Source organism: Pholcus phalangioides, unplaced genomic scaffold (assembly GCF_987345545.1).
Source record: "Pholcus phalangioides strain wild (caught in Gottingen) unplaced genomic scaffold, Ppha-v1.0 ptg000015l_1, whole genome shotgun sequence".
In the NCBI taxonomy this organism is placed as follows: domain Eukaryota; kingdom Metazoa; phylum Arthropoda; class Arachnida; order Araneae; family Pholcidae; genus Pholcus; species Pholcus phalangioides.
The window spans coordinates 3,034,800-3,055,625 of record NW_028301608.1 but is presented as its reverse complement, the minus strand read 5'-3'; the positions used below and the strand labels follow the sequence as shown (position 1 = coordinate 3,055,625).

Here is a 20,826-nt window from a genome sequence, read left to right as displayed (position 1 = left end):
AAAAATGAATGAGGTTTTTGCGCTGCGACACCCATGCAGTGTTTTTTATTTGTCCTCTTTTCCACCTTGAACTTGTTTAAGAAATTGACTGATGATATAAAAATGTGTTCCTGCTGCTGGATCTGGGTTTGGTTGAGGTGGCGTTTTTTCCTGACTTAATTTTGTATAGTCTGACGCATAATACTACATCTATCCACTTTTTCTTCTAACTCTTTTCTTTTTCCCTCTTCATAGGCCTTCTTGGTCAGTTCGTATGCCGACAGTCGTCCCCAAAACGGATGGGAATCGGCTCCAAATTCAATTCTGGTCTGGTCTGGCTTGACCATACACACAATTAATGAGAAATAAATAGGTAAAATAAAACAATGAACCCCTCACGGCCTGGTTGACTGATGTCAGGGTTAGGCGGTTAAGAAACACTGGTCTAGATCAGTGGTGCGCAACCTAATGAACAAGGAGAGTAACGAGAGATTCTTCAAAATAAAAACTTCCAAATAAGAAATTCATTTGTATTTAAAAACTAGCTATGATACCCGGCGTTGTCCGGGTTTTCTTTAATGAGGTTTTTGGATCACGTGATATCTACCTCTTTCTTTGAGGGACATACAAACTGTGTCTAAGTTAACCAATATGGCGACTTACTGCGCGACTCAAGAAATAAACGAATCTAGATTTAAAGAAACGTAGAAATGATTTTTTTTTTCTTTTTCAAGGGGTGCCAAGTATTTCGATCCCCCCCCCCCCGCCCTGAAGTTCTAGTTATTCATCTGCCGGTTCCTGCTTCAAAAATATTAAAACTGTGGAATTTCTTCGATGTATTTTATAAGCCCATAATTAATTTTCAAACAATCTAAACTATATGAATTTATGCAGTTAGACAATAAGGAGACATTAATTTTCATTCTTGGGAAGATATAAATAAAAAGTTGAAATCAATGTTATTGCATGGATCTCAACTCAAAAGTAGGTCTGGCTTATCACTTCATATTTAATCTCCTGGGATTCGTATATCTCTAAGCGAACTCAACATTTTAAAAATCGGGTATTCAAATCAATTTTTAAAATTATTGATATGGTGGAAAATCCACTAAATTTCCGCATTTCTACAGTAAAATCGGCAGTTTTCACACTGATTTCTATGGGGATCACCCTTTGCCTGACCCTCAAAGTGATGCTGATGATGATTATGGCGCCTATTCAAAAAGCCTCATTACTGAGAGTATTGAAAATGTGGCAAACCATTATAAAGGCATAAACTATTATACATATATACAAACAGGATTAGAGAAGTAACAAACCATTGTAAAGTCATATACACGTCTGAAACGCATTGCTAGGGAACCATGGTAACCAAAGTAAACGTTCCGAAAGTGATTGTTGAGGCCCAAAAACCATTGTTGCCCGACAGTTTTTCACCCATTTGGGGCACTTGCTCTGCTCTGACGAAATTTTAAAGTAGCCTATCGTTCAAGTCGGGTCCCATTTGGTATATATGCAAAATTTGATGACGATCGATCTAAAATTGTAGATTTGTATAGAGAACATATATATATACACACACACACACAGACACACAGAAAATCAATTTTATATATATAGATGTCAAAACTAAAGAATACCTTTATTCAGCTGAACTAATTACCATGTATCATACAGTGTAATTTCATCGAATTCTATTTGCACAATAATCAATATATCGGCCTCGTATGCCAGAATCATGAATGTGCAATGTTCTTGCAAAAAAGAACGTGGGAAATGATGGTTGAATGTTCACTCTACCCATGTTACTTTATGGAAGTTATTTTTCTAAAATTTTTTGTAACGTGTTTCAATAGGGATAAACATTCGCGTTAAGAATGTAGGTACAAAGTTAGATTTCTTTTCACCCTACCTATTCTCTTTCACTCTTATAAGAAAGATACATCATACAGGGTTCATACAAAATTTCCTAAATAAAAATTAAGGAGTTTTTAAGGACTTTCAAGCAGTTTTTAAGGAGTCATGGTAAACTTCGTAACTTTTACAGCAATAATAAGGTTAATAAGTTTTACAGCAAAAAAAGGGGACGGGGCACATATGCAAATTTATTTTTTATTTGCCAAATTTTCCCTCTTTTCAAAAATACAGACACAGAAGTGGTTCAGAAATTACACCTTTTGATTTGTTACCCAGCATCATAAGAATTCATACAATAATCAATCTACATACATACTTTTCTGTAATCACCAAAGTATTCTAAAACTTTGAAGTTTCGGTCAAAAATATAACTCATAACAGCATCACATAAATTATAAAAATTCTAAAAGTGATATTCATTCCCGTTCCCCCAATTATTCAAAATAAGAATCCACAGCTGACAAAGATTTTTCTTACAAAATTATATTTGCAGCAACTCTTTATTCATCTCTCGCTCAAAGTGGGGATCAACACATACACAAATTCTTTAAAATTAAGTTTTCAATTTTCCTTCTTGTTTTTCAGTTGTACTCAGAAATAAATTGTTGCAAAATGAGAGCAAATTTCAGGACATTCAACACAATGTTTGGCAATTTAGCACTCGTTATTTGGCGAAATTGGCGCTTTAACACGTTATTTGGCGACATTGGCGATTTAACACGTTATTTGGTGAAATTTACAAATTAACTCTCATAATTCGGCGGACTAGCTCTTATTCATGAAATGATTTTTTTTTTCCACGAAACATCGGGATTTTACGCAATGGTGATCGACCATAGTAGTTTCTGCTGCTTTTGCAGTGGCGACTTTTTTTCTTTTCTTTTTTGAAAACGGAAACCGCGGTCGCTTGTTGAGAAACACTGGACTACAGTAAACCATCTTCAGCTGTACGATCAAGGATATGATCGGAGTTTCACGATGAAAAGCCCGATGGAGGTCGATAATTTGAATAAGGAGCTGCAGTTACCACAACCGGATTTTCGGGGTCAAAATCGAGAGCGGGGGAAAGTCGACTTTTTTTTAGAAACAGCTGGAAGGATTTTAAGGACCCTTAAAAAGGAAGTGAAAATTAATGACTTTTTAAGTAGTTTTTAAGCACCGTACGAACCCTGTCATATGTGAGGGGAAAAATCACTATCAGGGTATTCAAAAAACCAAAAGAAAAAAAATGTAAGGTTGCAACAAAGCTTTGGGATGATCAGGAGAGAGGAAAGAAAATTGAGCGAACCTGTTTGAATTGATTCCACTGACGTTTGAACGCAATATTACGTCCTTTGATCGTAAAGTGGTTAGAAAATGCTCAGAAAGGCACGAATTGAACAACCCCAGGAACTTTCGTTCTGGTTTGCGAGCTCACAAATCCACGCCAACTCTGGTTTGAAGGCTCGGACAGCCCCAGAAACCTTCATTCTGGTTTGTAAGCTCGGAAAGGCGTGGCAACTTTCGTTCCTATTCGCACCTTTTACCAGTTTCTTAGAAGTGACGGGCTTGCACTTCAATTTAAGGGCATATTTGGTTAAATAAACAGCGACCACTTGTCCGCTGTCCTAACGTCAGCCATCAGATTGTCTAGCGCTATTTTAGGTTTTCCCATTCATCTCTTCACTGACGATATGTTCCCCCAAGACTAGTTTCGAAGTTCATACCGTCATCCATTCAAATCTTCTCTCTCCTTCACCATCTTCTCAGTTACCAAAAAGTCCACTTCAACCAACACAACAATAGGGTCCCATTTATATTGATTCTCCTGGGACTTCTCAAAACAAGAAAACGAAACTTATCGAAGGTCCACAAAGAAACAAAAGCTCCACGGAAATCAACAATTTCAAAGTACGGTGGAAAATCCAGTTAAACTGGTAGCTTCTTCGACTCGCGCAGCAACTTTCGTTCAGCGAATTTCTGGAGAGCCCAAAAATTCGCAGCATATATAGTTTGGTTTGAACAGTCACATCAACTTTCTTTCAGGCTCAGAAAGCCGCCAAAACTATATTTCCGCGGGCTTGGGTACATAAGGTTTATATTTTATTTGTGGCTTGGAAAGTCACGGGAATTTTCTTTCTGGTTTGCGGGCCCAGAAAACAGCAGAAACTGTCGTTATGATTTTGCGAGCGCAGAAGGCCGTGAAATTTCAAGCTGCGATTGAAATCCAGTTTAACTACAAAATTCTTCCATTCACGTGCGTGGAAAACAGCGGCACCTTTCGTTCCACAGTCACATCAACTTTCTATTACTTTGTGCCGCTACTTGTCTCGTACAATTTTTATATTTTTATTATATTTCTTATGCCACTTACTAGCTAGGCATTATCTAGTGTGTTCTTGTATTGGAGTTCAGTCTGGCTCCAACTGTCGACCGAACATGTCCTAAAAGTCTCTCTCTCTTCTATTAAATAACTAAAAAAAGAAAGGAGTCATGACTGTATGTTTCCGAAATAACAACCAGACACATCCACCAGCACTAGCATCACCGTATAGTACTGGTGACCCGCGTAAAGCAGATGTTTGACAGCCACGAACGCGCAGACGAAACTACTCTTTCTCGCTTCGTAATATGCGACTTGCTGCATTTTTTTTTCCCTGTGTGTGGTGCGTTTGCTGACTGATTGAGGGGGCATCTCCTCAATTCTCTTCCTGGATTGTGCTGAACTTTTTTTGGATATGCCGAACGCTACCGAAGAAACAGGTATGTCTTCTGAATTAGAACTTTCGCGTGTTTCTTTTCGCGCGCCTTCGATTTCGAAATCCGATGTCGATCTTTGGTTTCTTCAGATTGAATCGAACTTTAAAATTGCTGGAATTACTGATCCTAAAACGCAATTTCACTGTGTTGTGACAGCTCTCGATGTTGAAGTGTTATCATATGTTAGTGATTTGATCATAGCTCCTGTTACAGACGATTCTTACAACCAGCTAAAAACACGCATTTGTCAACAGTTTTCACTGTCGGAAACTTCCCGCTTACGAGTTCTACTCCAAGAGCTCACTCTTGGGGATAAGCGACCTTCTCAGTTGTTGCATGAGATGCATACATTAACTGGCAAGAAAATTTCAGATGAAGTGCTTAAAACCCTTTGGTTACAACGTTTGCCTATCCATACACAGCAGATACTTTCTGTTAGTAAGGATACATTGCCAGATTTAGCAGAAATGGCAGATAAAATTACCGAAGTCACTGGGCACACACCGACTATTTCTGAGGTCAGCCGTAATGATACCATCAGCTTGCAATCACTCAAAGTCAAATTTCGACTTTGACCGTTGCTGTTGACCGCTTATCCCGCTATAGAGAGAAAAATTTTAACAAAAAGGGAAGAGTTCGTTCAAATTCTCGGTCTAGTGAGAGGTCTAGTGGTGATGGTACACCCAAACGTAAACCTTATTGTTGGTACCATTTCAAATTCGGTCGAAAAGCATCAAAATGCATTAAACCCTGTGATTGGCCGGAAAACTAACTGGCCCATCTGTTTTGGCGACAGCAGGTGATGGCCGGCGTTTAGTTCGCCTTTTTGTTCATGATCGAAAATCCGGTACTGGTTTTTTAGTGGACACAGGCGCTAGCATTTCGGTTTTCCCACGAGATACAAACTTTTCGCTATACGCAGCTAATGATACTAAAATTTCTACGTATGGTTGCAAATCTTTATCAGTGGATTTAGGGTTACGCAGACTATTTTGATTGTCCTTCGTTATAGCTGATGTTAATCGCCCGATATTAGGTGCTGATTTCTTAGAACATTATGGTCTATTAGTTGACGTAAAAAAGTCTCGTTTGATTGACAGTTTGACTTCACTTTCAATCAAATGTAGCAATGCCAGTTGCCCTACATTAAGCTTAAAGACCATTAGTGGAGATTCGCCCTACTTGAAAATTTTATCTAAATTTCCTAATCTAACGAATCCTTCTATGCTTGGGGCTACTTCTAAAAAACACTGCGTTACACATTGCATTACTACTAAAGGTTCTCCTGTCTTTACCAAAGCCCGCAGACTTTCTCCAGTGAAACTTGCTATTGCAAAGCGTGAAGTTCAAACGCTAATGGATCAGGGCATACCGAGACCTTCAAAAAGTCCATGGGCAAGCCCGATACACATTGTTTCTAAACGTAATGGAGAATATCGTTTATGTGGGATTACAGAAAACTTAATTCTATAACGTGTCCAGACAGATATCCTATACCACATGTTCATGATTTCAGTTACGGTCTGCAGGGAAAAAACATTTTTTCTAAATTGGACTTGGTTAAGGCTTATCATCACATACCTTTAGATCCCGAGTCTGTTGAAAAAACTGCCATTATTACCCCATTCGGACTTTATGAGTACTTATATATGTGTTTTGGATTGTCTAATGCGGCACAATCATTTCAACGGTTCATAGATATTGTCTTAAGAGACTTGAACTGTTATGCATATTTAGATGACGTACTAGTTGCATCAGCAACAGAAGAAGAACATCTTAAAAATCTAGAATTGGTTTCTGAACGTTTAAACAGTTTTGGTATAATTCTTAATACTGATAAATGCATATTTGGGAAATCTGAGATAGAGTTCTTAGGATTTTTGGTTAACAGCAACGGCATTTCTCCTTTGCCAGAAAAAGTCGACATTCTTCGTAATTATCCGCAACCAAAAACGGTTGATGAACTTCGAAGATTTCTAGCAATTCTCAACTTTTACCACCGTTTCTTAAAAAACGCAGCATCTGACCAGGCTCCCTTACACGATTTGTGCAAAGGAAAGAAGAAAAAAGATAAATCTCTCATCGCCTGGTCGGGGGAAACTATTGCTGCTTTTGAAACGTGTAAACATGCTACTACCAATGCAACGCTTTTGGCTCATCCTAAACATGATGCTCATCTTTCGTTGACAGTCGACGCATCAGATTTCGCTCTCGGAGCTGTTTTACAACAAATTTCCGATGGTGTCGTCGAACCACTCTCATTTTTTTCTCGAAAGTTAATGACAACTGAAAAGAACTATAGTACTTATGATCGCGAGTTGCTTGCGGTTTATAGTTCTATTAAACATTTCAGACACATGTTAGAAGGCAGACCATTTACGATCTACAGTGATCATAGGCCTCTAACTTATGTTTTTCACAAAGTTAATGATAACAGCTCTCCCAGACAACGTCGTCCTTTTGTGTATATATCACAATTTTCTACGGACATTCGTTACATTCAGGGTGAGCGAAATGTTGTAGCGGATGCTTTTTCCAGATTATCCGAAATTAATTTACCTGACTCGATTGATTACGCAGCTATTGCTACTTCACAGAGTACAGACGCTGAATTAACAGCCCTCCGACAACCAGGTGGGGTGCTCGATATAAAACCTATCAAATTCGGTCCTCAGGGTACAGAACTTTTTTGTGATTTATCCACTGGAATTATCCGTCCCTACGTACCAGAAAAACACCGATATCACGTGTTTACGGTCCTTCATAACCTCGCCCATCCAGGCGTTAAATCAACTGTAGACCTTATTCGTCAACGATTTGTGTGGAGTTCAATACGCAAGGATGTCACACGATGGACCAGGGCGTGCATCGAGTGCCAACGCTCAAAAGTGCATTGCCACACTCGATCTTCCATCGGTGCATACCCTTTGCCCCAATGCAGATTCTCACACATTAACATCGACATTGTTGGTCCTCTTCCTCCTTCTCGGGGTTCCACCTACTGCCTTACCTGTGTGGATCGATACACCAGGTGGGTAGAGGCTTTCCCGATGGAAAACCAAAAAGCAGAAACTGTCGCAGAGACATTCTACTCTGGCTGGACGGATTCGGAGCAGATTCGGAGTTCCGGAATCGGTTACCACCGATCAAGGGAGACAATTCGAAAGTGATTTGTTTCGCGCATTCGTTCGTTTTCTTGGAACTCAGAAAACACGCACGACAGCGTATCATCCGTCCTCCAATGGCATCGTTGAAAGATTCCACCGGCAGCTCAAAGGTGCCATACGCTGCCATGCCACGGAACGTTGGACTGAAGTGTTACCTACCATACTTCTGTCCATCCGAGCCAGCATCAAACCGGACATCAACACTTCTGCTGCCGAGATGGTTTACGGATCACCATTGCGCCTACCTGGTGAATTCTTCCGTAGTTCCGACCCTCAGCCAACACAGCCGGAATTTCTACGTGCTCTACGAGATCACATAAACACTTTACGTCCGATCCAAACTTCAAGGCATGGGACTCACAACGTTTTCGTTCATAAAGAACTTGCTGTTTCTTCCCATGTGTTCGTGCGGCTGGACACCGTACGAAAGCCCCTTCAACAACCATATTTGGGGCCATATGAAGTGATTGAACGATCTCCAAAAGTATATACAGTGAACATGAAAGGCAAACTAACGAAAATCTCAATAGACAGATTGAAACCAGCATTTTTGCTTGATTGCACTTTTAATGAGCAATCACCGTTCACTGAACCGAAACAGCCTTATGTAACTCGATCAGGGCGTACGGTTCGTATAAGAATTCCTTAACATTATTCGTATTTACATATTTTTTGAAATGAATAATATTATTGTTTTTTTGCAACATTTTTTGAAAATTAATATTATTTTTTGCAAAATTTTCATTTTTCAATTTTCTTATATGTATATATGTCTTATCTATTCTAGTAATCGTTTTTGCATATACATACATTTACTAATTTTTGATCATTTGTAATTTTTTTTTTTTTGCTCGACTATTAATTTGTGCATAAGGTATTTTCGTATTTTTCGAACAAAATCTTTTTTTTGCACATTTCAATGCCATATTAGTCGTCGTAACTATATTATCATATTTTGTACATTGTGCCATATGCCGTCCTTCAGACTCGTGGGGGAGTACTGTGGCGCTACTTGTCTCGTACAATTTTTATATTTTTATTATATTTCTTATGCCACTTACTAGCTAGGCATTATCTAGTGTGTTCTTGTATTGGAGTCTCCAACTGTCTGTTGTCTGGCTCCAACTGTCGACCGAACATGTCCTAAAAGTCTCTCTCTCTTCTATTAAATAACTAAAAAAAGAAAAGAGTCATGACTGTATGTTTCCGAAATAACAACCAGACACATCCACCAGCACTAGCATCACCATAACTTGAAGGAGCAGAAGGCCGCCGAAATTATAGTTCCGGTTTGCAAGCTTGAACAGCCCCAGAATTTAGCCCTTCATTTTCGCTTGCGAGCTCAGAAAGATTCAGCAATTCCTTGTTCTGGCTTGCGAAATTAGACAATCCCAGAAACTTTCGTTTTAATTTACGAGCTCAGGAAACCACAGCACTTTTCATATTTGCAGGCTCGAACAGACCCGAAAGCCTTCGTTGTGATTGCTGGGCTCCGAAAGCCGCGGTAACTCCCGTTCCGATTCGCACCAATCATCCGTTAATTAGAAAGGACGGCCTTTGTGTATATTTGGTTATTTAAGTAAGCGGCCACTGTTTTGTGGTCGTAACGTCACACCGTCGCCGCAATGGTTGTCGGCTGAAGTTGGTTTCTGCGGTTCCCAACTTCGAGGCGCGGATGCGAGCCGATATCCCCCGTTAAAACGTCTTGCCGCAGAGAGCAACAGCCCTACACAACAGTACAATTGTTCATTCATTACACTTCACTCACTATGAGGTGAGAAAAAACTCAATTTAAAAAAATTCATTGCAGATGGCAGCACTACACATAACAAGCAGTACGCAGAAACTAACTTCACGGAAGGTTCACTATACGTACACACACACATTCCAACTTGTACCAATTCGTTAAAAGTTCCGCAGAGGAATATGGACGAGGTGCATGCAGAGGCGGATTTAACGACGGGCTCCGACCTCTGAAGGGGGGGGGGGGCCGAAAACCCCAAACTTTACGTTTTTTCCCAATATTTTCTTTTGCGCCCTGGGCTTCAATCCGCCACTGGGAGCATGTCTGGTTTAGTAGTAGTGGTCGTAACGTCAACAGCATCAAAAATCATCATTTGATTATTTTTGTCGCACCACGGTCATTTTCTGCTAACGGAGCCAATTAGACCCAACCAATTACGATTTATTCCCGATTCCGAACGGAAGGCTTGTTTTTTATACTCACGAGAGGTTGGTGCGCTAACCCCTCGATGGGGGAGTCCCTGCGGTCATGTCGCCGTTTCTGTGGTACCCCTGTGTCAGGAAAGGTTTTCTGACAAGGACGAACCGGGTATCGAACTCGCGACACCTCTAAACATCCTTTGGTGGTACTTTAAGCGAGTATCTTATCAACCTGGGCTACTGAGCTCGCATCAAAAATCTCCTAGCACTATTTCAGGCTGTTCCCTATAACAAGACTCGAATCATCTTATTTGTCGAAAAGTCAACTTCAACTAACAAGAGTAGAGCCCCATTCATTTTGATTTTCGTAGGGCTTCTCAAAACAAGATATCGAAACTTCTCTGGTCCACAAAGTCTATGTTTCCTGTCATATAATGTAACGTCAGCCATCAGATTTTTAGCACCATTTCAGGCTCTTTCCCACTAATCTCTTCGCTGACGCTTTGTTCCTTAACTAGTCTCGAAGTTCGTATCATCATCCAGTCCAATCTCTCCTCCTCCACCCCTCCTTAGTTTTGCCGAGAATTCAACTTCTACATACAATAACTACGAAATCAAAGGTTCTATGTTGCTGGTTGTAGTCATTCTGATTATCGTAGGGCTTGTCGAAACAAAAAAAATTGAAACTAATATTCTCTAACCTCCACGGGAACCAGTAATTTCCAGCTACGGTGGATATCCAGTTCAGCTAGAACCTTCCTCGATTTGACGCAGAAACTTTCGTTCTTGTTTGCGAGTCCAGAAAGCCGTGGCACCTTTTTCGTACCGGCTGGCACAGCCGCATCGATTTTCCTGCAGCCAAAAAAGTACAGATTTTTGTCGATAGTAACGAGTTGATAATTCTCACCCTGCGTTTTATGCAGCACCCTCTATCGAAAAAAATTTGAACTATATATAATTTTTCTGCACCAAAAAATTAAATTACTTCCTGAGGATACCATTTCTGCCAATCACATTCAAGCAAAACTTCCACTTTGTCATGGATTTTTTTTCAAAACTAATCATGAATTTATGGGGTCTTGTTTATTTTCATCGGTTTCGTACACATTTCAAGGCTTCCACTCAAAAAATTAGAAAAGGTAGGAAAAAGCAAGACTAAAAAGTAGGATGAGCGAGGGTACCCCCTGAAACAACATGATAGCATCTAATTTAAAAATTTATTTTTTTCATAGCACTATTTCAGTTGAAAGACCGACTCAAGCCAAAGCAAAATGACGGTTACAAAAACAATTTTCGGCCAAAATAGGGTATTAGCAACCACAGATAATTCTTTTCTGCTCTCCCCTCACAATAAAGGGTGTTCTGTTAATAGGCCGACGAACTCAGAGGCTTATTAGAAGGCATCAAGAGGAACAAAAATTGCAATGGGACAAAGTGTCGCAAACCGCGTTGAGAGGACAAGAATCGCGAAAAACGCATGAAGGCTCTGAATCCAGAGGAGACGAAAGGTGGATGTCAGCTGAATGCGTTCGAGTCCACTCACCATATCTGACGTAAGCAGCGTCGCGAAACGCATGCACTGCGGACGACATAAATTAGCGCTATAAGCACGTGTAGCGGTTAGTCGTCTACGCTCGAGTGGAGGTAAGATGCTCGTCCACCACCGTAAAGGTTGATGTCCCGGGTTCGAATCTCCGAGGGAGGATATACAGTATATAGATAAGATATTTTCCCCTAACAAACTTGAGGCGACCACCGATAAACAGGGCCTTTATTTCCAACCTACCTACCTCATTAATGACAGTGAATTGCAATACAGCGATATGGCCAGAGGTGTTTGGTGAAATAGTTGCTTCAATGAGTATCGTGATGGCTGATTACACGAAGAATATGCTGATATGCATCTGATTTACGGTCGAGCAGATGGCAATGAGCGCTTAGCACAGCAATATCCAATGAGGCATTGTCCGTACCATACTACCTTCGCCACGATCGATCCACTACTACGGGAGACGGAGGGACCTTCCACACAGCACTGCGTGATGCAGGGTGACCGCGCAATGTATGCACTCCTCAAATGGAAGAAATCGTGCTGCAACAGTTTGCAGATTCCCGTCAAGTACGGTTGCAGTTCACGTCGAAACCTGCATGCACTTTTCAACGTGGTTTACGACACCATGCTCTCTATTGAAATTTTTGTTCCTTTTGATGTCTACTAACAACCCTCCGAGGGTGTCTGTCCATTGACAGAACACTCCGTATATATTATTCTTTTTTGGAATCTTCCATAGTCCAATCTGTCAACTCTCTTCGATAATGCACAGCAAATTATGACGTTTTTTTACGAATGACACTCCTTAGAGACCACTTTCAAAAGCACAGTGCAAAATGTGTAAATTACAAGATCCTATGTAAGTCAATGTGAACCAGATGGTTTTACTGTGTGTTGCCAATCCTCATTTATAAATGGATTTGTTTACATTTTACTGTTCAATACCAGTGTAATCGTTTTTGAAAAATGAAGCTCTTTCCTGAGTATTGCATATATTGTTTGTGCCTCTGCATGCCCTAAAAATGCAGACGACAATGGAATGCTATTGGGTAGCATCCAACTGTTTTGTAATACAAACTGTTTCACCTCTACATAGAATGTGCACTATAATTTTGAATGATGCATGTTGGTTAAAGTCCAAGACCATGAAAAGTAAATCCAAAATTATTTTTTCTATCCAGATAGTTTTTAATGACTCTACTTGTCGAACCCTCAAACTAAGCAAATGAAAAATTAATAAACCAAATGGTTCACATACGCCCCCAAAAAATAACCTTGAAAATGATAAGTTTTGGCAGAATCATTGTAATCAACATTTGTAATATTTGGTATTGTATATTCATTGTATTGTATATTCGTAGATGGGTCGTTTAAATCCACTTGCAGCCAGGGATTCTTGAGCTGTGTAACGATCCAAACTTGATTCACAGCGACTTCCTAGACAAGTCGTAAAAAATCCATTTACAGTCGTTTTAAATGCACTTATTGGATCGCTGATTTCACCAATTTCAGAAAACAAACAGTCCAATAGGTCTGTTGCTCTGAAGAAGCTGATTCTAATGTTGATTTAGGGTCGTGGCTGAAAAAGGTTAAGAACCCTGATCTAATTACTCATCTCCCCAGCAGAACCAATCACATTTTCATTTCTTCACACACAAGTTTTCCTCAGACCACAACCACGAACAATTGAATACAATGCACATTCGCAAAGAAAATTTTTTTCAGGAAAATTCAAAAACAGATATTTGAAATTTTTAATTTGCGACGTCTTCCTTTCTTCACTAGTCTAAGGCCGCCATTGAATCAAACTTTCTATTATCAAAAAAAAAATAAAAAATATTGAGTTTTCTTGTAGTCTACAAACACATCTATCAAAAATGTTTAAATGCTCTAAAGTTAATGTTGAATTAAAATGAAATTTTGGTTAAAAAATGGTTAAAATGAAATTTAATTAAGTGTATATTAAATGATGAACAATATTGTTGCAAATGGTCCCCACCTTGGGGGGGGGGGGGGGCACTACAGCTAAGAAGCAGCTGATCCTTAAAGGTATGAAACATGTCTTTGTAGCAAAAATAAATTGTAATAATTAAAAAAGCCAATGAATTTCACAGAAAAAAAATGTGCATTGCAATCGAATCAATTCCTACTGATGAAAGTAAAAAATGTACAAAGATATACAGCAAAATCTCAATATAACACGCTTTCCAGAACAAGAAAAAATTAATTTGGAGGGATTTATTGTTATATCGAATATCACAGTAGCAATGTCTCACTGTAATAGCTTTGAAAGATATGGATGTGTATACATTGAACATTAACTACATCAACAGAAATTTGGCAATGCAAACTAATGATACCAGTACTAGGCCTAATAATCTCAATGTTCCCCCTTAGTTCACAGAATATGACAATCAACCAGTCTGAACCAAATAGACCACGATCATTATTTCCCCCCCCCCCATTTCCCTAAGCATATAAGACACATAAGCACAAAAAAAAACATGACTAACAATATATAAATGGATACGTTAAAAGAAAAAAAACAAAAATTGTTTTTTGGATGACAACTTTACTTCTTCATGATACAGACATTATACAAGCATCAACCAAATGTTTAAAGCTTGAGCTTGGTCCTACGCCAGTGACGCCTCTTTGCATTGTACCTGCAACATAGAAAGTTATACATTCACCAAGTTAAAAGATTACTTATCTCATGTCAATTGAGAAAAACAATACACAACACATCATATCATATGGGGGGGGGGGGGGCGAAGAAGAGAGAGAACAGCAATCAGCAATGTCACTCATTTCTGAAATTTCATGGCTAAGGCTCATCCCTTAAGAGTTGAATGAGATTATTTAAGTAAAAAGAATTTTTTCACAAAAGGGCAGTTGCAGAACAGATTTTCAATATATTTTTTAACCACCATAACTCAGCACCTGTGATTTCCTAATCCCTGTGTGTGTCTGAGGATATTCTTTGGGTGTGATTCTAATAGGCTAAATAAGATCTCGAATGTTAGGTTTTTTTCCAACACCCAGGTTATATGTATGTTATAGCTAAAGCCTCCAATAATATAGATATCAATCACTTAAGATATTGATATTCCAAATCTTTTGATCATTAGGGTTTCCACAGCTAACCATGATTATAAACATAATTATCACAAAAAGTATGGCAACCTGATGAACCAAAATCATGCCTTTTCTTTGGTCAGGGATCTCTAGCCACTTCACAGGCTGGCCAAAGCTAGAAATTCACACTTTGGCCGTAATATATACACATACAGCAAAACCCTTGTATATAGCCATGATTCCTACTCTTTGAAAGTAAAAAATTTAAGGACTATTCAAGCACTTTTCCAGGCAAAATTTCAAAATTTAAGGACATTCATATCAGAGTTGATAAAAATTTTTAAAAAAAATAAATTACTTGGATTTTTAAATTTTTATTCAACATTTACTCATTTTTAATTTTCAGTTTGAAATGCTAGTTTATTATACAAATACAACCCCACAACAGGCAAAATGCCCAACGAGGTGGCTGAGGAAAAAGATACCCATAACAAATATGGATATCATATATTGGAAAAATACAGCAACCCAATTAAAAATGCAATTACAAACATATATACATGATGAAATATACAATACCCATAAGAATACTTATGGTTATCTTATTCTAAGTAAGGATAGCCTCTCGATTTATCCCAACATGTTTATCATATTTCTTTCTAAACGTGTCAATTGTATTACAATTTACTACCCCTAGGGGTAAGCTATTCCATTTATTAACAACCCTATTAGAGAAAAATTTCCTGCGACACCACAACCTTGCATCGTCCCTTACAAATCAATATTGTTGTCCCCTTGTAAAAGCAGTCGATTGATGGTGTACTAATAATTCATGCCCATCCTACCCACCCTGCTGAAAATTTTAAAAGTTTCGAACCTGTCTCTCCGACACCTGAGTTCATCCAATGTAAACATATTCAAAAAATGAAGTATCTTCATAAGTTGGTCTGGCGCAACTCCCTTAAGGATATATAATTTTTTAAACAATTATAATTCTCATTTCAACTTGCAGATAATGCCAAGTTCTAAAGGTCTTGCTTTTAAGAAAAAGCCGTTGTAGTTTAGAATACAAATGACATTTAAGCAGAAATCATTTTGTTTGAAACAGTATTGAAATTTGCCTTTTACAGGGGTGGGAAGTGACCAAGTCCATTTCGGAGCAGCAATATTCAGGATTTGGAGCAGTTGTGGAGCAGCAAATTCGGGATTTGGAAAAATTTTGGAGCAGCAAAATATGGGATTCGGAGCAGATATTTATAAATTGGAGTAGTGAAATTAACAAGAATATTTTCGTTAACCCTCAACCCTTTTCAAAATAAAACTGCACTGTCTTTTGTTATCAAACATCTTTTCGTCAGCTTAATTTCTGTTTTTGGTGTTTTAGGCTTTTGATACCTTGTTTGAAAGAGCGGCTGTCATAAAATGTTTTGCACCCGTCTATTTAAGATGATTTTTGCTTACTGAGGGCACTATTTGCTGCCTTGAACAGCGGTACTTCAAATGAGCTAAAAATTTTTTATAAGTTTTTAATTTTTTTATACTTGGAAAGAAATTGTTGCAAAATAGGAGAGAATTTCGGAAGAATCAACTCGATGTTTGGCGATTCAGCACTCATTATCTGGCAAGATTGGCGATCTGACACTCGCTATTTGGGGATATTGACTATTTAACGCTCGTTATTCGGCAACATTGGCGATTTAACGCTCGTTATTCGGTAAAGTTTCTAAACTAACATCCGTAATTCAGCGGACATGCGCTTTTTACTCCCGGAATGAAAATGTTTTGCACGAAACATCGAGATTTAACACAATGACAATCGACTACAGTAATTTCTGCTGCTTCCAGTGACGACTTTTTTTTTTTTAAAGGAAACACTCAAATTTGCACTTTAAAGCTGAAAGGCATTGCAAACCATCTTCAGTTAAACGATCACGGACAATATCAGAGTATCGCGATGGAAAGCCCGATCAGGGGCCGATAGTCTAAGGCGATAGTTTAAGTATAGTGGAATAAAACACGCTCTTTCTCGTAAAGAAACGTTTCGTGGTTAGCAGGAACAAAAAGTTTTTGGCGTTCCTTTTTCAAAGGCAGGCAAATTCCTTTCCGAAATTCCGGGCATACTGAAGCAAAATTCGCTATTTGGCGCAGAAAAATGCGAAAATACGCTATTGGAGCAGGACGGTGCAAGATATTAGTTTTGGCGCAGTGCGGCACAATTGGTGCAGAGTTCCCACCCCTGCTTTTATAAAAAACAGAAAGCATGTAATCGTACTGTATATATCTAAGCTAAATGTATGACCTGTATTTCATGGGACATTCCCATATTTTTATGTAATTTTGGCCATACAAACTTTTCATGAAAACGTCCTATTAGTTTCCATGTATTTTCAACAAAGCCTATTGAAATTTTTATTCTTTACTGAAATTATATAAGTACAAAAATTATTTTCCCAATCCTATGAACTATATTATGATAATTATGACTAAATACTGTAATGTCAATGTTCCCCCCCCCCCCATAGTATTCACTTAAATCTACTGTTTCAATGAAATGGTGCTTTTGCCTTTGGTGTTTTTTTCACAATTTTAACAATTGGCAACTATGCCATAGTTTTTGGAGATTCCCCGTAATTTTATGAAGGAAAAATAGTCAGTCCACATACATGCAACGGACATTCCTTAATTCAACAGTTTAAAATGTCATATTTTAAAACAGTTTTACTGCCAGATTTCAGGCAACATCTTTTTAAGCATAGAAATACCTTAGCAGACGTGCCAACTTTTGGAATCCGGAGATTCTCCTGAAGGGGAGTACACCCCAGCACCCGGACTCTATCAAAAAAATTCATAAATTTGTAGAAATTTTTTTTTTCCCATCAATTACAAGTTCCATTCTCCCACAAGGCAGGTTCTACATTGCCCCCCCCCCCCCCATCCCAGCAGAATATAATTCCATGTCAGTCTTTCCATGCAGAATACATATACTGTTCATAAACATACATATACCATATCTACATATACTTTTCATAAAACAAGTTTTTCCTTTCGTGATGTAATCAGTGATTATCTTGAGTATATGAACTCTTAAAAAGCTTTATGTAACTATTAAGTTTTATATTTTCTTTCTGAAGACATTTAATCGGAGAAAATTTAAAAACTTCAAAATACAAAGCTGCTGACGGAAAAACTTTGAAATAGATGCAGTGTGGTCCGCCACGACTTTGGCAACCTTTTCCTCGCAATAAGTCGCCAAGATCATCATAATGGGGGCTCTTGAGTTACCGTACCTTTTAACATCTTTCCAGTTTTCACTGGGTGATACCAGGTGGCGCTGGCTTTGACAAACAGGATTTTTCTTTTGTTCACCACCTTTTTCCAAAAATTCTAAACAGCCGTTGTTCCATTTCCAGCGCGTCTCTTGGATTATTATTCCTCCCTTCTGTAGCTCTCGTCATTTGGATCTACTGCTCAGCTGTATCATACAGTTTTATTATTTCTTTGTATTTATTACTTATTTATCCATTGCCATGCCTTCTGTCTTATCGGTTTATTATTTAAAATGAACCTACAGAATTTTTCATGCCCGGATCCATTTATTAAAAAAAAAGAGGTCTGGATTTTAGTTTTAATGCATAGAACATTTATTCAACATGCCCATATCCATTTATTCAACATGCCCATATCCATTTCTTAAACAAAGGGTCCGGGTTTTAGTCTTAATGCATAGAGTATTTATTTATTCAACATGTCTGGATCAGTTCATTAAAAAAAAAGTCCGGGTTTTAGTTTTAATACATAGAAAATTTATGCCTGGAATTCCTTACGCCCTGATCTGTTTATTATTAAAAAAATGGTCCACGTGTAATTTTTTTTGGAACAGATGCAGTATGGTCCGCCACGACTTTGGCGACCTTTTTCTCGCGATAAGTCGCCAAGACCGTCATAATGCTTCTCTGGGTTGCCGTATTTTTTAACACTTTTCCAGTTTCGTTGGGTGATACTAGATGGCGCTAGCTTCAACAAACAGGTTTTTTCTTTTGTTCACCGCGTTTTTTCAAAAATTCTAAGCAGCCGTTGTTCCATTTCCAGCGCGTCTCTCTCTCTCTCTCTCATTATTATTCCTCCCTTCTGTAGCTCTAGTTATTTGGATTATCTACTGCTCAGGTTGTATCATACCATTTTATTATTTCGTTGTATTTATTAGTTATTCATCCATTGCCATGCCTTCTGTTTTATCGGTTTATTATTTAAAATGAACCTACAGAATTTTTCATGCCCGGACCCGTTTACTTAAAGAAAAGGGTCCGGGTTTTAATTTTAATGCATAAATATTTATTTATTCAACATGCCCGGATCCGTTTATTTAAAAAAAAGGGTCCGGGTTTTAGTTTTAATGCATAGAATATTTATTTATTTATTCAACATGCCCGGATCCGTTTATTTAAAAAAAAGGGTCCGGGTTTTAGTTTTAATGCATGGAATATTTATGCCCGGAATTCCTTATGCCCCGATCTTTTTATTATTAAAAAAATGGGCCAGGTGTAATTTTTTTTTAACTGATATTTTTTTATATTTTTATGCTTGGTGGTTTCTATTATGTTTTGCACGCTTTTTTTTCGGCGTCCGTAGTGTCTGACGGCCTTGGCGACTCTTCGTCGGGCCATCAGACATGTGTGGCGCCAAATAATCGCCAAGTGGCGGACCATACAACAGCTGTTCCTTTTTCCGGAGTCCGTAGTGTCTGACGACCTTGGCAATCTGAACTCATCCATTCAATCCACAAATTGTCTTTAGATGTGAGCATCAGCAAGCTGTACAATCGAGTCAAAGGCTGTACAATCGACGTTAGCCCACCTGGTATCAAAGCAAATGATGTTTTTGATTCCTTTGCCTCAGTTTTGACATTGGTTCTATGGGGTTTGAGCATATCCCATACAAATAATGTCAGTTTCTCGAACACTGCTACAAAAGTGAGTTGATTGCAGGAGGGGGGGGGGGAGAATCAATATTTTCTTATCAAAAACTGACAGTATAAGCCGACCCCCCGACTTAAGGAACAAATTTTGCCCCAAAAAACTGCTTATACATGAGTACAGTCAAACCTCATTAGTGCGTCACCTGGTTAACAAGTCACTCCGCTTACCGGGTCACTTTTTGGAAGTCCCAATTGCCTTCAGGCAGGAATTGGCACACTTATGGCTTACCACCGTTTGACGAGTCGAGTCACTCCGCTTACTAAGTAATATTTTTGCTCTTCCAAGAGAGCGACTCATTAACGAGGTTTGACTGTATATGCGGTAATTGATAAACTAGTGGAAAGAGGACCTGTTTGTACATGTTCACCTCTATTTCCGACAGATTCAATTATTGCATAAAATTTCTAGCACTACAATTTTAGTGAGTAGGTCAGCACATGGCCGTAACTAGGGCTTTTACCGCCCCAACTGTAAAATTCAATAATTTCGTATAACGGCATTCTCGGTTCCAACCTAAAACTGTCGGCCCCAAAATTTTTCCGCCCGGGGCAGCTGTCGGGGCCCCGGGTCAGTGAGCAAATCGTCAACAATTTACAGGTTTCAAATTACCTGATGGTGTTGCCAGTCTTCATTCGGATCCACTGAGGAATCGGTCGATTTTGCTTCATCTTCTTCGCGAGCTTCTGCTTGATCTTGAATGTCTTGTGAGCAGCCTTCAAATAAAATAATCCATCGCTATCAATTCACAAGCGTGGCTAAACGATTCGCACATCGAATCTCAATCTAACTGCATCGGTCACGTAAATACTCCAACCAAATAAATTCTTCTACCAATTCATCTAAAACTTGTTAAAGAAACGAAAACTTACCATTTTTTCCGATTCGAAAACCACAGAATCGAGTTGTTTATTTCGAACAAATGCCAACTTTCACAGCGTAGCTTCAATGCAACTTCTAGCAAACTCGGGCTAAGCAACAGCTCAGTTCTTTCCACCATCAAAAGAGGAGCAACCACTAGCTGATGATCTTGCCAGTCTTGAAAGCAATTAATTAATTAATTGCTTCAATTCTTCAATTTAATCAACGAATCAATGATATTTTTCTGCGATGATAAATAAAATATAAAAGAGTTTTTTAAAAAACTGAATTTCCTTCTTTATAAACTCCTCTCATACATAATCTGACCATATCTCTTCGGAAAATTACGGTTTTGCCAAACGAAAACTGTACGGTACGGCATTGCCAAAAATTATGC

General features: G+C 38.5%; 1 protein-coding gene across 1 annotated transcript; it reads right to left on the bottom strand.

Annotated features, from left to right (window-relative positions):
* Nucleotides 1-14,069: 14,069 nt before the first annotated feature.
* On the bottom strand, nt 14,070-20,579 carry RpL39 (ribosomal protein L39). The gene is made up of 3 exons (XM_089242568.1): nt 20,441-20,579; nt 20,181-20,284; nt 14,070-14,183 (listed from the first exon to the last, which is right to left on the bottom strand). Exons 1-3 carry the CDS (start codon nt 20,441-20,443, stop codon nt 14,135-14,137), a joined length of 156 nt encoding a protein of 51 aa, XP_089098694.1. The 5' UTR covers nt 20,444-20,579; the 3' UTR covers nt 14,070-14,134.
* Between the last annotated feature and the right edge of the window lie 247 nt (nt 20,580-20,826).

Bases quoted from the DNA above. Each gene is read 5' to 3' on its own strand.
- RpL39 (XM_089242568.1), bottom strand. The intron at 14,184-20,180 runs GTAATTTGAAAC...TCTATGTTGCAG, and splicing joins AAGACTGGCAACACCATCAG to GTACAATGCAAAGAGGCGTC.